General features: G+C 39.5%; 1 protein-coding gene across 1 annotated transcript; it reads left to right on the top strand.

Moving 5' to 3' along the window:
* Positions 1 to 4470: 4470 nt before the first annotated feature.
* gins3 (GINS complex subunit 3) lies at positions 4471 to 14258 on the top strand. Its single transcript, XM_085358767.1, has 3 exons — positions 4471 to 4732; positions 5327 to 5560; positions 13794 to 14258. Exons 1-3 carry the CDS (start codon positions 4562 to 4564, stop codon positions 14022 to 14024), a joined length of 636 nt encoding a protein of 211 aa, XP_085214893.1. The 5' UTR covers positions 4471 to 4561; the 3' UTR covers positions 14025 to 14258.
* Positions 14259 to 14697: the final 439 nt, after the last annotated feature.

The raw sequence follows: 14697 nt of genomic DNA, 5'->3' as shown, positions 1-14697 counted from the left end.
AGGAAAATGAACACAAATGGCCTGTATTTGTATAGCGCTTTTCTAGTCCTAAGGACCCCAAAGTGCTTTACACATCCAGTCATCCACCCATTCACACACTGGTGATAGCAAGCGACGTTGTAGCCACAGCCACCCTGGGGCGCACTGACAGAGCCGAGGCTGCCTGGCGCCACCGGGCCCTCTGACCACCACCAGTAGGCAACGGGTGAAGTGTCTTGCCCAAGGACACAACGACCGAGACTGTCCAAGCCGGGGCGAACTCCCAACTCTTGAGCCACGATCGCCCACAAGTAAACGCAAAGCAATTAACAGAAAGAAAAGCCCCTCTCAGGCTTCATCAGTTTGTTAAAGTGATGACACTTTGTCATGCAGACTCTTTGACTGGTGAGACATGACAGAATAAAACAGTACTTGTGCGATATTATGTAATATACATCAGTACACAAAATTTTCTTTTCTTGTCTTGCAATATTTTGACAGCTTTTTCATTTAAGAAGGCAACTTCCAGTATGTAGTCATGGAAACAGGTCCATATGCACTTGAGCAGACCTTAAATGGGTCAGGCAGATGTTCCACTGCAGGTTAAAAACTGCGACATACTGAACTTGCCACTGCTGTGCTGTTTGCATAACTGCATACTGCTCACTTCCTTTTGGAGACAGTCATGGGTCTGCTGCTGGATGATTCACCTGAAACACTTCTAGATGCAACCTGGAGCAACAAACTGATTGTCAGAGTCTTTCTGTCTTCATCACGGAAAGTCTGTGTCAGAAACGTATGATTCAGTCTGACATAGACGTTTCACTGCAGAGGAAATAAATGAGGTAAATTTGAACATATGTGAAAGCTTGGAAACATTAGTGTGGCCCCCTCCCAGCAATAAAAGGTATGTGAACTTTTGCACTACTTTTTTACACAGCGTTAAACATGTAAACACATCCTGAAAAACAATAAATCAATCAAAACATGCATGCATGCATATTCAGACTTGATCCTGTGAACAGAAAAATAAATGGGCATCTTTGAGCCTTACATGAGATTATTTTGGGCAAAGTTAAACTATTTTTGATAGTTGCAGCACATAAAAGAAAGAGAAGAGCTGGCAGCGCCACGTGGGAGGCTTACATGTCTGCCTATTTACAGCTCCACCTCAGCTCCTAGAGTCCTTCCTCTTTATAGGGTTAAAATCCAAAAAACATAATTAATATTAGATATTTAAATTGCAGGCTGAAGCAGTTTTACTGTGTCATTTAAAGTGGAAAAAATGATTACTATATAATACTTTTACAGCCATTTGTGGGAAGGTGGCATTATTTTCATTAGGATTTTTTTTCTCTGACACTGTTGAAAAAATAAGAATGCATGAAAATCAATGCTGCCAATCATTGACCCAGCTTAGGACCTGATAAAATTAATTGGATCATTTACTCCTTAAAATGTATTTTATGGAGATTACTTTTGGTTTGTTGTTGTTTTTTTTGATAAAAATTAGTGGAGCTATGTAAACATACTGGCCTTTAAAGGGTTAAAATCACAAAACATATGATTAAATACAAATAATATTTGATATTTATGTTTCAGGCTGAAGTAGTTTTAAACACCGAGTCATTTAAAGTGGAAAAAATATGACTTTATAAGAATTTTTACAGCAGTTTCTGAGAAGGTGGCATTTTTATCCTCGGGGTAAAAAGAGCTGGGATTTTGGGATTTTTAAGGTTGACAACAGGATCCTAAACTACGCTGACTCTATAAATAACTAAAGTCCTGCCAAAACCAAACAAAAAAAAAAAAACCTTGCTAATAACCTAATTAGCAGCTGTGTGTAGTTAGTAGAAATGTACAGTTCAAAATGTAAACGAACAAGTCAGCGCTACCTAAAGGTGCGAACAACATTAACAACTGCAAATTTGATAAAGACATCACAAAATATGTCAGTTTTATGCTGTTTTTTCTGTTGCCTTTCCAAATGTACACATGTTAGCAAAGTTTCCTCTACAGCATGTGGGGATTATATCATTTTATATCATTTTATATCAGGTTGATTCTTTTACATCTTTTTATTTAGCTTTGAGCAGTGTCATTTGATTAAACATTTCAGTTTCAATCTTGTTTTTCAGTTTCATAATGTCCATCAAAGTGTTCCAGGTTCACAGCCGGTGCGCTCTCACTCATATGTAAAGTAATGCCATTTTGTGAAAGTTGCCAGCATGTCTCAGGGCCTCAGGATGTCCAGGCTGTGACTCACTGGATTGGGGTATTACTGATACTGGGCTGTCACTTTCAGCTGGTCACCAGTGGTTATTTTATGCCAAACCACGGTCCTTCTAAACCACATGCAGACACAAATTACTGAAGCAAGAAGATGTAAAAAACCAGAGACATCTTGTGCACAGTGCTGAGATGCAGGTGGCATGTGACAAAATACAGTGTGATGTACTGGGTTTAGAATTTATGGCAAATTTTTAACATTTGCCAGGTTTGTGTGGGTCACTTATATCAGGGTTAGGGGTGGGAGTGAGCTTAGGTTAACATCCATCTTGTTTTAAGGAACTTTTGCCTGTTTGCTTGAAAAAACTTACGGCAGCAGAACTGCAGGACCAAAATGTCTTCATGGTACTGTCTGGAAAGCAAATCTTAACCCTAACCTTAATGCTGAGTTCAAGCACCTCTCCTGTATAATACGTTTTGGTTAATTCTGGGTAGAATCATGTTACTTTGCGTAGACACAGGACCTCTGAAGGGTTCCTGAAGAGTTTGGCACTGAGACACTGACAGATGATGCTTTGGGTCATGTGGGTTGTGGGCTTCTCCATGGATCTGACTTGTTCACGCGCACCCTTCAGATTCTGGATCAGATTAGGAGTTTGGAGGCCAGCTGAAAGACTTTAGGCTGTTTCCCTGCAGCCATTCCTGGGCAGGTTTGCGGTGTAGTGGGGATACACTGTCATGCTGTCCGAGGCAGCTGCCATCAGGGAGCACCACTGGGGAGGAGTGTGCTTGGTCTGCAGCTATGTTGGGTGTGTGGTACATGTTGGTTAGGAGTCAAAACACCATTCATATCATGCCAGAAGTTTATCCCAGCCAAAAATTACATAATAATGACACAAAAATCCTCAAGTTATTTATTTGTGACTTTAACTCTGTTCCTGATTTGAGTAATACTTCACCTGTCAGTGTTTACGTGCTCACCAAATCAACCAGAAGTTTTTGTTGGTTTTTTTTTTTGCAGGAATTCCATTCCATATTTTACTCAAGAGTTTCTTCTGGAGCACCCACATTGTGTCACAATGCCTAATGCAGTGTTAGCGGAAAGTGCTACGAACTTCAGCACAAAGTGTTCAATCCCACTTGCGTGTTTTTCTAATATTAGAGCACTTGCGGTCATAATGTGGTTATGATGCCTCATGAGCGCCACTTCAAATAAAGTGTTGCAGGCCTGTTAGTGCTGAGATCATCCCTTCTGCTTATTATGGCCATGATGCATGGAGGGATTTCAGGAGAAGATTTTAACTTCAGCATTATGATGCATGGAACACAGAAAACCAACTAATAATAATAACTGCAGCTATTATTGCCTGTTTATGGGACACACAGTGTTCTCAGTCTATCATAGCCTGCAGCTAACAGAGGGGGATGATGTTTTGTGGAAATTAGTCAGTTTCTCACAGTGAAAAGTCCCTGCTGGCTCAGCTCAAACAAACGAAGATAGTACCTTCATTCACTACTGCTGCATTTTATTTAAATTAATGACTTATTTTACATTCTGAGCATTTGAATAATCACATGTTTATTGTGGATACTAGCATGACTCATGACTTTGGTGTGCAGTATGCACATCCAAGGCAAACTGAAGGTACCCTTACTGAATGGAGAGAAGGAAGATTACTGAATAGACTTGCTGCAATTTTTCTTTTATAAACTCATCAATGTCATCAAGAGATATATAAAGAAGGTCAGAGGGAAGACAAGTTTGAAGTATGCTAATTTCACTTTTAAGTGTGCTTCACAGAAAACTTAGTGTTAACTTGGCATTCATAGTTTAAGATACTTATCTTCTTTTTACAATTGTAGATGTAATTATTACAATTGCAATCATTACAGCGAAACATTCTTACAACCTGATACAAGGTGACTTTACATTTTTAATGGTTACATTCTGACCTCTAATGGCTGAAATTGTAATTACAGATTGCTTTTTATGGACAAATTTTTTTATGCTTTTCTTTGAATGAACAACTTGTATTATAATAAGGGCTAAGCCTGTTATTTGTCCTTACATAATTTGAAAATGAAATTCAGCACGTTTAAAAAAAATCAAAAACACAAAAAACAAAAAAAGAAGAGAAAAATAATCGATAACTGATTTTCGTTTGATTTTCACTAGCAATCGATTGCTCTGGTCTTGAGCTCTCTGCGCCGCTCTGGTTGTTTCGTCATATTTTCTGGCGCCAAAACAGCAAAGGTAAAACAGACTGTAAACATAGCGGAGCTGGGTTGCGTCAATAACAGTTTACTAAAAGTATTTTTGTTACTGACCGCTTTACAGATTATTCAAACGTAAATGGACACGCAGTCGTATTTTCCCGTACCGCCTGGGGTGGGTATGGAGGAGAATTTCCTGTCTTTGGACGATATTTTGCTCTCTCATGAGAGACTTCCTATCCGGACAGAGTGCACTTTCCCTCGGCTTGGCTTTCTGGAGAAGTCGAGTGACACGCAGGACATCCCGGAGGTCGGTAAACACATAACAGTTAAAGTTTTGCGAATGTATTTATGCTAAAACAAGTAAACCAAAAGTACCGGAATCGCCCGTTTATCTTTTTCACAAAGCTACTTACATCTCGCTAAACTTCATTCATATTTTTGATACTTTTGTTTATGTCATTGTATTTATAAAGGGAGAATCTTCGAAAAAGCAGTTTCCAGCGTTCAAGGATAGACAGGACTCGCGTGTAAATTCGGCGTATTTATAAACGCGAACAACTATACCAGTATCAAAATTTCTAACTTGTGTATGCTTAAGCTTCAGCTAGTTAGCATCGCAAGTGTTCTTCAGTCGGCTACCAGAAGGTGGTACTAGTCTTAAAAATCTACTACTAAACAAATAAACTACATTTGAAAAGCAATATTTCTAAGTACATAAAGGAGCAGGTAACGTCAAGCCTTGCTGTAGGTATTACAGTAAAGTGAACAGTGCTTTAGTACATGTGAGGTCTTGGAGTTCTTAAAAAATCCGGTGTACACCAAAACACACCCCTGTAGCACTATTAGAGCTCCAGAGAGCCGGGGTATTGTTACTCCATCACTGTCTTTTGTTTCATCCCAGGGTACAAAGATGGAGCTTCCTCTGTGGCTGACCAAGGGCCTGTACGAGAGGAAGAGGAAAGTGGTCTCTGTGGAGCTTCCTAAGGTGTACAAAGAGGGTTGGAGGACCGTGTTCAATGCTGATCCCAACGTGGTGGACCTCCATAAGATGGGGCCCTACTACTATGGCCTGGGATCCCAGATGCTGCACTTTGACAGCCCAGAGAATCCTGAGATCGCACAGACTTTGCTGCAGGTAAAAAAAAACAAACGTTAACATGGAGGTAATCAAGGATGAGAGAGACCAGAGTGTTATATACCTATGTGGTATGTGACTTTTGTTGCCATGATGCCAGGTCTCTCTTGGAAATGAGATTTTTAATCTCAATGAGATTTTTTACCTGGATAAATAAAGGATTAATAATAAAAAAAAAGAGTAGATCTGCATCACTGAAAGTGCAAAATAATCCTTATTTATCTTTTACTGTCCTGCAGTGCCTGCTCCAAAGCATGTTAGGTTCGACTTAAGAAATTAACAGGTGTCTGGAAAATAGTGTCACCATCTTTCAGACCTCTGTCTGGACTAGGGCTGCCACAAACGATTATTTTGATAGTCGACTAGTCACCGATTATTTATGCGATTAGTCGACTAATCAGATCATCATCCACTGGACGTAAAACTACAGCTTATTGCACCAGCAGCATCTGCTCTTATATAACTATCATTAGCTTACAGCTTTAAGCTTTTAAGGTGCTAACTAAAAATAAAGACAAGATGATAGTTTATTCAATTTTAATGAAATTTGCAGATTGTTTCGGTAAAGTTTAATAAACTCCTTGCTATCTAAAATATAACAGGACACCGGAGTATATTCTCCAGCATCTCACACTTCTGATAATCAGCTGTCTGCTTGACGTTTATTCAGCTGTGTAAAAACTATAACTTTAATCTCAGCCAAACCGATTTACTCAGGAACAAATAAAATACAAAAAAAAAAAAAGCCAAACAACAACATTTTTAATTTATCTAAGTGACTCATATATATTTAACCTGAGTCGCGAAAGACGGCGGTGGGTTTGAAAACAATTTGCCGGGAGTCCGGTGTTCTCACCGCGCTAGTGACCTAGCCCCCGGCTAGCTATCGAGCTAGTGGGTAACAGACGTCTCCGAAAACGTCGGAGCGCTTTTGAAAATATGTGGTGTCCTGATAAACTGAGCCGATATTTGAGGTTTACACAGCTACATTCTCGCCTGAAAATATGTTAAACGTTTATTTTGTGACCCAGAAAGAATAATAAGAGTAATATTAAAACTAACTAGCTACCGCCATTGTTGGAAACTAAGCTGGGCCGCGCTATGAATTCTGGGACACAGCTGCTTCTTCTTCTTCGGGGTTTAACGGCAGCTGGCATCCTTGTACATGCTGTGCTGCCATCTTCTGTTTCAGTCCGTTATTACACTCTTAAATCCTGCTATTATTCCTGCGTCTTTTGCGATCTTACAAAGCTTCAAACGACACGTCGACTATTAAATCAGTCGTCGACGATTTTGATAGTCGACGTAATCGTGACTAGGGCTGAACGATATATCGCATTTGCGATAATATCGCGACATGATCAAGTGCAATTTTCTAACCGCAAAGGCTGCGATTATACTCTGGACATGTCCAAATTCATGGGCTGCATCCTCCTGAGGCCGCATTTGTAGACCGATTACGTCACAGCGACGCGCCGAAGGCTGTCCAAATTACTACCATATCCCAGAATTCATAGCGCGGCCCAGCCAAACTCCAGTTTCCAGCAATGGCGGCCGCTACTAAGTTTTAAAATTACTCATACTAATCTTTCTGGGTCACAAAATAAACTTTTAACATATTTTCAGGCGAGAAAGTAGTTGTGTAAACATCAAATATCTGCTCGGTTTATCAAGATATCCCATATTTGCAAAAGTGCTTCGACGTTTTCAGAGGCGTCTGCTACCCACCAGCTCGACAGCTAGCCGGGAGCTCGAGGATTACTGATGCGGCCGAGAACGGCACAACTCCCGGCACATCATTTTCAGATCACCGTGGAGTTTCGCTGCTCGGGTTAAACGTAATATATAAGTCACTTAGACAACCTAAAAATGTTATTGTTGGGCTTTTTTCAGTGTTTTGTTTGTTCGTGAGTAAATCGGTTTGGCTGAGATTAAAGTTATTAGATTAGATAAAATAAAACTTTATTAATCCCCCGGGTGGGTTCCTCCTTGGTTTTCACACAGCTGACTAAACGTCAAACAGAAAACTTATTAAACAGAAGTATGAGACAGTCGAGAATTTACACCAGTGTCTGGTTATATTTTAGATAGCAAGAAGCAGACGGCCGAGTTTATTAAACTCCACCGAGACAGCGGTGACGCTAATCAGAACTAGACCGTCCAATTTCACGCCTTTAAACTTTAAAGGCGTGTTTGTGTGTGTGTTTATACAATTGCTATTATGTTTGCACTTTATGTGTAATGTTACTGACTGCAGAGATCAGTAAGATGTGTGTATTTTTTATTTATTAGTTTTATTTATTTAATATTATTTTTTAATTGAATGACTGTCTAGTAGTTCACAGATGTCGAAAAACTGAGTGTGGTAAAGCCACTGATTTTGTTTATGTATATTTCTGCAATCTGCACATTGTACTGACTTTCATTTTAATGTTTACACCAGGGTTCCTTGTCAGCACTTTATGCTCAGATGTTTGTAAGCTAAAAATAAACTATTGTGTATGTTCAAATATACTGTTGTGATTGAAGAAGTTAAATAAAAATGTCAGTCATCAATTCATGCATCACCTCATGTCATCATAACAGAGGTCTGTCTTCCAGGAAAGAACAGTTTAAAATTAATGTAATATAGTATTGGCCATACTATATGATGTATTGCTTGTCTTTGTTTAATAATACAGAAGACAAATACCTTAAAAAATAATCGCATATCGCATCGCAATCGCAATATTGGGGCAAAAAATCGCAATTAGATTATTTTCCATAATCGTTCAGCCCTAATCGTGACTAGTCGACAAATCGTGGCAGCCCTAGTCTGGACACGGTATGAGTGTCTAAAGTCTTAAAAACATTATTGAGAAGAATAGATTCTTAGGAACTTAATTCTGCTGTTGTTGTTGTTGTTTTTTTTTTTTTTTCATTCTTTGTTTTGTTTTTTTATTTATTCTGTAGGGAAATTTTAAACACTTTTATTGACCTATTGGCCTGGTTTTATTGATCATAAAACCAGGCACCTAAGCTGTGTCGCCGATCTTATATAAAATTTGTTAGTGAGCCTACTTACTTCTTTGATTTAGGCTTCTGTGTTTGTCCTTCACTAACTTGCCTTATTTTTCAGAACTGCAGCTGAAACAATATAGCCAACCTTATCTTAGATACAAGTAAATAACATTTTAATTGAACTAAATACAGTTTTAATTACAGTCACAGCCGCCTGTGTTTTAATGATAGAGCTGTGATTGTAAGAAGTATAAGCGACACACGTTATGTTTTTTTACTCTTATTCCATTTCATTGGTCACGCACTCCAAATACTGACTCTTTTTGCGAATGCTAAATCGTGGCTTGTTGAGTTTATAAGCACCTTGGGGTGGCTGTTGAGCCTGATCACCAATGTTTGGTTAAGTGATGCCAGCAGCTGTGGCTCAGGTGGTAGTTACTCCATTGGTAGGACGGTGGATCGATCCCCGACTCCTCCAGTCAGAAGTGTTCTTGGTCAAGATATTGAACCCTCGTTTGGCCCGTATGTGTTGAAGTGACTAGGGATAGACAAAAGGCCTGTGTGAATGTGTGTATGATTGGGTGAATGAAATTTGCAGTAGAAAGTGCTCTGATTACTCAACTGAGTAGAAAGATATTATAGAAGTGCCAGCTTTATCCTGTATATGTTAGTATTTGCCTCAGGTTTCATCATGTTTAGTATGAGCAGCCACCATTGTAACAGGAAAAAAGGAAACACAGACTAAGACCCACTGTAATAATAGCAGGTGTGTGCTGCACAGCCATGAAATAATACATATATAAATCAGACAGAGGTTTTTATTCCACATGACATGTGCAGTGATTGATTTCCTTCATCAAGGACACAGCATGTCTGCAGATTCGTGAAAACAGTGTGTGTGCGCGCGCTATGGGAGGTGAGGCAGACCTACAGGAGAAGTACAAGCCATTAGCTTCTTGTGGTGGCAGATATTAAGTGGACTCTTCATTAAAAGCTCAACATTTTAAAATGAGTGCATGGGTGGAATTTTAAGTTGCCACCAGAGTTTTGGATTGTCTGCGTATTGATCTTTGTGTACAGATGGTTTGTACCTGAGCAGCTCATTTTATTGCCACTCATAATATTTAAAAAAAAAAAACTGAAGGAAAACAAATGAAAGAGTCCAGCTTAAGCTGTCTATACCGACGGCCCATTCTGACTGTCACTTTCTACTCGTGTTTTGCAAGTGAGGATAATTTCTGCACTTTGTATGAGGTGGAAGATGGAAAAAAGAAATTGGAGCCTGTGTTTGGTCATCGTGACTGCGATCGCCTTTGAAACATACTGTCACTGAAGCCTTTGCATGGCTCTTGTATCTTTTCCGTTCCTGCTACACCTTTTTGTCCTTGTCTTATTATCAAAGTGTCTGAAGGTCTCAGAGTATCTTAAAGCATTCATGTTGTTTTCCTAAAACCTCCTAAATGTGGTGTCTGACTGCTGCTGGCAGTAATGCTGCTTAATGATTTCCAGGTAAACTGATCCTTGTGTGATGTAAGTTTAATATGCAGGCTTGAAATAACTCCATCCATCTTTTACTGTAAAAGTGCTTCCATTATTACCAAAAATGCTTCCTCCAATAGAAATTCAGGGTGTATATAATTATAGTTATCGTGTATATCATGACTATTCAGACTCAGCTGCTGAAATATTATATAACATGCAGATTTGGTAACTGGACTGACTCTTATGGAGTGCTTTTCTGTTATGCCTGAGCACTCAAAGAGGAGCAGTCTTTACTGAAAGCCACATTCACACAGTGCCACTGAGCACATGCTGACTGTCACACACACCGGTCGATGGAATCGGCCAATTAGAGTTCAGTATCTTTGCCAAAGAACATTTCAACATGTGGACTCAAGCAGCCAGGAATGGAACCAACAACCTCTGTTTGGTAGACAGCTCGCTCTACCTCCTGAACCAATTTCGACACTTTTTCTGTAGTTAACCAGAATGACCGAGGCCATATTTCTTAGCAAGCTGTGCAGATGCTTATAGAGAAAGCTGTGCAGTTTTAACCCATTTCCAATCAGGAAGATATTACAGATTTACTTCAATTATTCATTTTTTTTAAGCTATTAGATAACAAGAATATATGACTGCTTGTTTCCTTGGATGGCCTAAACCTCTTTGAGGGTGCAGGAATTAACTGAAAAGTTTGAAACAGTTGTGTTGGATACTTCTGAATTTTTCTAAAAAGTTATACTTTGGATACAACAGTTTTGTTTTCCCGCTGAGGAACACCTGCATGATGTTTTTCAGCTATGCATGTGTAGCTTTCTAGATTAATTGCTAATCTGAATGAAGAGGTTAATGTACAGTTTTGTTAAAATTGCTCCCAAAACAGATTTTTGTAACTTTTGAACACGAGCAGAACCATTTGATTAAACACGTGAGTTACTAAATGCAGAGTGTGATAAATGGCTTAAAAGGAATGTATTAATCGTGGACATTTGTACAATGTTTGATGGAGAAAAGGTGCAGAGTGGTGCATTAAAAACTGTCCAGAATTCACGAAATGTGGTATCTGATTTCCTCCCCACTTGATGAGGCACAGAACGTTTCTCTGTTTTAAGCCCTGTTTCAGTCTTCTCATCCTCTGAGGTGCTAAGCCCTCCAAATAAAGGATTTCTGCTGGATTAACACCAAGATCAAACGCGTGCTGATGGTATGTTATGCGTTCCTGGACCAGCAGGGGCAGACCACTGTTCTCTCTGCAGCCAGACATGAAGTTTTTCCTTGTAAAGAGGTCACAGTGTTTCATGGCTCTGATGTCACCTTCTGTGTCAAGCAGAAATCTGAACGTGAGATTTATTTGTTGCATAAATGAACAGATATGAGATTAGAAAGTGAGTCTTTAACTTTTAGGATTTGTCCTGGTGTAGCTGACTGACAGAAGCAGCAGCCCAGACGTTTTATTAAAAATGCTCACAGGACACACATTCACTGATAAACCAGTGTTACTCTCTTCATCACAGCTAGGGGGTGCAGTCAGCTCAGGAAGTGTTACAGTGCTGCTGTTACCAGGCAGACTCACTTTAACCTGACTCTGACACACAAACAGAAACACATGTTCAGAGTTCTTTGCAGCCTCTCATAACTCAAACTGTTAGAAGCTGTAAGATTATTTTTAACGTGAGCACAATAGCTTAATCTGTCGTGTTGAAATTTATCAGTTATGAATAGGGATGGGTATCGTTTAGGTTTTATCCGATACCGGTGCCAAACCGGTACTTTTGAAACGGTGCCGGTGCTCAAACGGTGCTCAAACCGGTGCTTAAAGAATGGAGAACACAAAGTTGGTCCAAAAACCTCTCATGTTCAGCTGGTTTTTTGTAAAAAGATAACAATGTTAGCCTTTTCTGCAGCTATGGGGCATATATGGTATCACTCTTGGCTGGAAGCAGTGCTTAAACAATGGAAAAAACACAAACTTTGTCCAAAACCTCTCATGTTTAACTGTTTTCCACTTTTTCTTTGGTCATTTTAGCCTTTTTTGCCAGGGTGAAGGGAGTATCTGCCATCAAACAAGAGGACAGCCGCATGTAGCTATGACGATGTTTGCTAGTTCACCTTACCTGCATTAATGTAATAACATGGTTAGACTACTCAACGTAAATTACACATGAACAACATTAAGCTACTCACGCAGAGAAGAACGGCTGCTGCTGCCATCATCATCCGTCATCATTTCTGCTACACTGGCAGGGCTAGGGGCCAGGACTCTCCTCTTCGTGTTTTTGGGGGATGTTGCTAACTCCGGGTCCGATAACAGGCAACCCACCCGCAGTAGATGTGCTCGGTGTGAGGTCTCGCAGCAAGCTATCAAATACGGCGCATTTCTGGGCTTTTAAAAAAAACCGCTATGCGTCGCCAGGTGTTTCATCGGATTCGAGGTGTTACCTCCTTTGACAGTATCACAGTATCAGCTTAAAGCACTTGTTGCTGCTGAGTTTGCATATTTTGCAGTGAAGTATAGCCAGGCTTTTGACCGCTTTGCCTTGGGCATTTTTAATCTGTAGCTCTGCTCTAAAAAAACGTACGTACCTGGACCCGCCTACTATCCTCGGAAACGTAAAACGATTGGCTAGAAGTGTATCACAGCTTGGGAAAAATAAAGCACCGAAATGTGCGCTGCCTTTCGGTCTGGTTACTACCGTTTGTCAGAACCCCTAGTTATGAATAATGCACGACTGCATTCTGACTGAAAAAATAGAAAACTAAAGGTGGCAATCAGTCTGGTGGCATAGTGATTGACAGAAAAATAACAGTTTGTTGTTTTGTTTTTTTTAAATTGTTTAAGTTTCTTGTTGAAATAGTAATTTTTTTCAATGTTCGAGTCACACATGTTAGTATTGATCTATATTGTCACAGCTGGATCTATAATATATTTGTGTGGCTATCCTTCTGTGCTAGAGATGCACTGACCCACTTTTGTCCAAGTCCTATCTGATATCGATACCATTACTTCAGATATCTGCTGATATTGAATCCTAAATTATTTCCTTGGGAATTAATAAAGTATTCTGATTCTGAAATACTAGTAATGAATTAATGACGTAATCATCCCCGTGACAAAATCACGTGCAAACTCCACACAAAGGCCTCGGCTGGGGTCGATGCTGATCGCTGTGACACCTGCCTCCCAACCTGTAACCCGGCCTTTGGAGTAAACTAAATGTTTATTCCAAAAGCCGGGTTAAATTAAAATATCCTGGGAACAAACCTTAATGCTCATGTTGACGTACTTGGATGACCCACAATTTCATTTTGTTCTTCCTGTGAAGTTGTTTTTTTTTTTTTTTTTTTTTTTAAATGTGAAATAGAAAAAGCAAATTAACTGTTATTGAAAATAATCGTTTATCTTTTTTAATTTAATGTTACAGCTCAATGTAGCAGCAACGGGGAGAGCCATGTTTAGACACACTCTGATGTTACCGCCAATATTTTTGAGATCAAGTTTTTTTTCTTTTTTTTTTTCTTCTTTTTTTGAAGCTTTGAAGTTTTGCCTGAAAGTTGAAAACATGAAATTCTACATGTCTGAAGTTTAGCATTAAAATGATTATCAAAGGTGAGCTGTGTTGCACAAACTGGGTCACTCTGATTGAAAACTTTGCAAGCATGCCTAAAATGTAAAATACATTCACTGCTTGGTGAGTTTCTGCACATTAAACTTTTCCTGCTGTCCTCCATCCAGACATTTATCGCTCGCTTCAGGCGAACCATGGACTCCTCCCAGAACGCCTACAACGAGGACACGTCAGCGTTCGTGGAGCGTCTGGACTGTCTGGAGAAGGCTCTATTCAGGTCTGGCCAGAGCGGCCTAAACGGCTTCCAGAGCTGGGAGAAGGGGCAGGCCTCGCAGCTCACTGCCTCCAGCCTGGTTCTCAACTACCGCAAGAGGAAAATCACTGATGTTCAGCCCTAGCCCTGCTCACCCGCAAGACTCTTTTTAGTGCCGTCTTTGTCCACGGACCGCTTCTTCCCCTCAGCCTGAGCCATGCAGGGAGTGTTGAGACGTGGACCCTGTAAGGAGTATAAAGACATTTCTATTTATTTGTCACATTGCGTGCATTAAGAAGCTTCTTTGTGACATTTACACAAGTAAAGACTGTTTTTACCAGTAAAGATTCAAAACATTTGCTACTTACTATCATTACAAGGCGAGTTATAATATCTTCTACTTTGGTTTGAATTTTTAAAAATCTAAAATCAAAGCAACGTTATGAAGATATTCATCCTAATATCTAAAGGCCTGTTAATAAACTTGTGATATTGGTATTAGAGCAGGGCGATATGACCAAAAATATTTATCACGATATACATTTGAAAATTTGCGATGATATAACTGACAATATAATTGACACCAGACAAAATACTTTACAACTCCACAACTTTATTAGTGCAAAAAAAACAAAACATCATTGTGTTTTCACTTAAACAAGCAGCTGGGTTTTTTTTTGTTTTTTTTTTAAATGTGCATTAAAGTTATATAAAAACTGTAAATAAAATTTCTTTCAAATTTTTTTATGCCCGCAGCACTTAAAAGGGTGAGCCAACACTTCAAGGTTCACCTGTATCTGAGCGTATTTGAGGAAAAT

This window comes from Diplotaxodon limnothrissa, linkage group LG7 (assembly GCF_057381915.1).
Source record: "Diplotaxodon limnothrissa isolate DT_005_m linkage group LG7, D_limnothrissa_male_GT1.1, whole genome shotgun sequence".
NCBI classification, from domain to species: Eukaryota; Metazoa; Chordata; class Actinopteri; order Cichliformes; family Cichlidae; genus Diplotaxodon; species Diplotaxodon limnothrissa.
The sequence above is the reverse complement of the archived record's forward strand: the minus strand, read 5'-3'. Positions and strand labels throughout refer to the sequence as shown.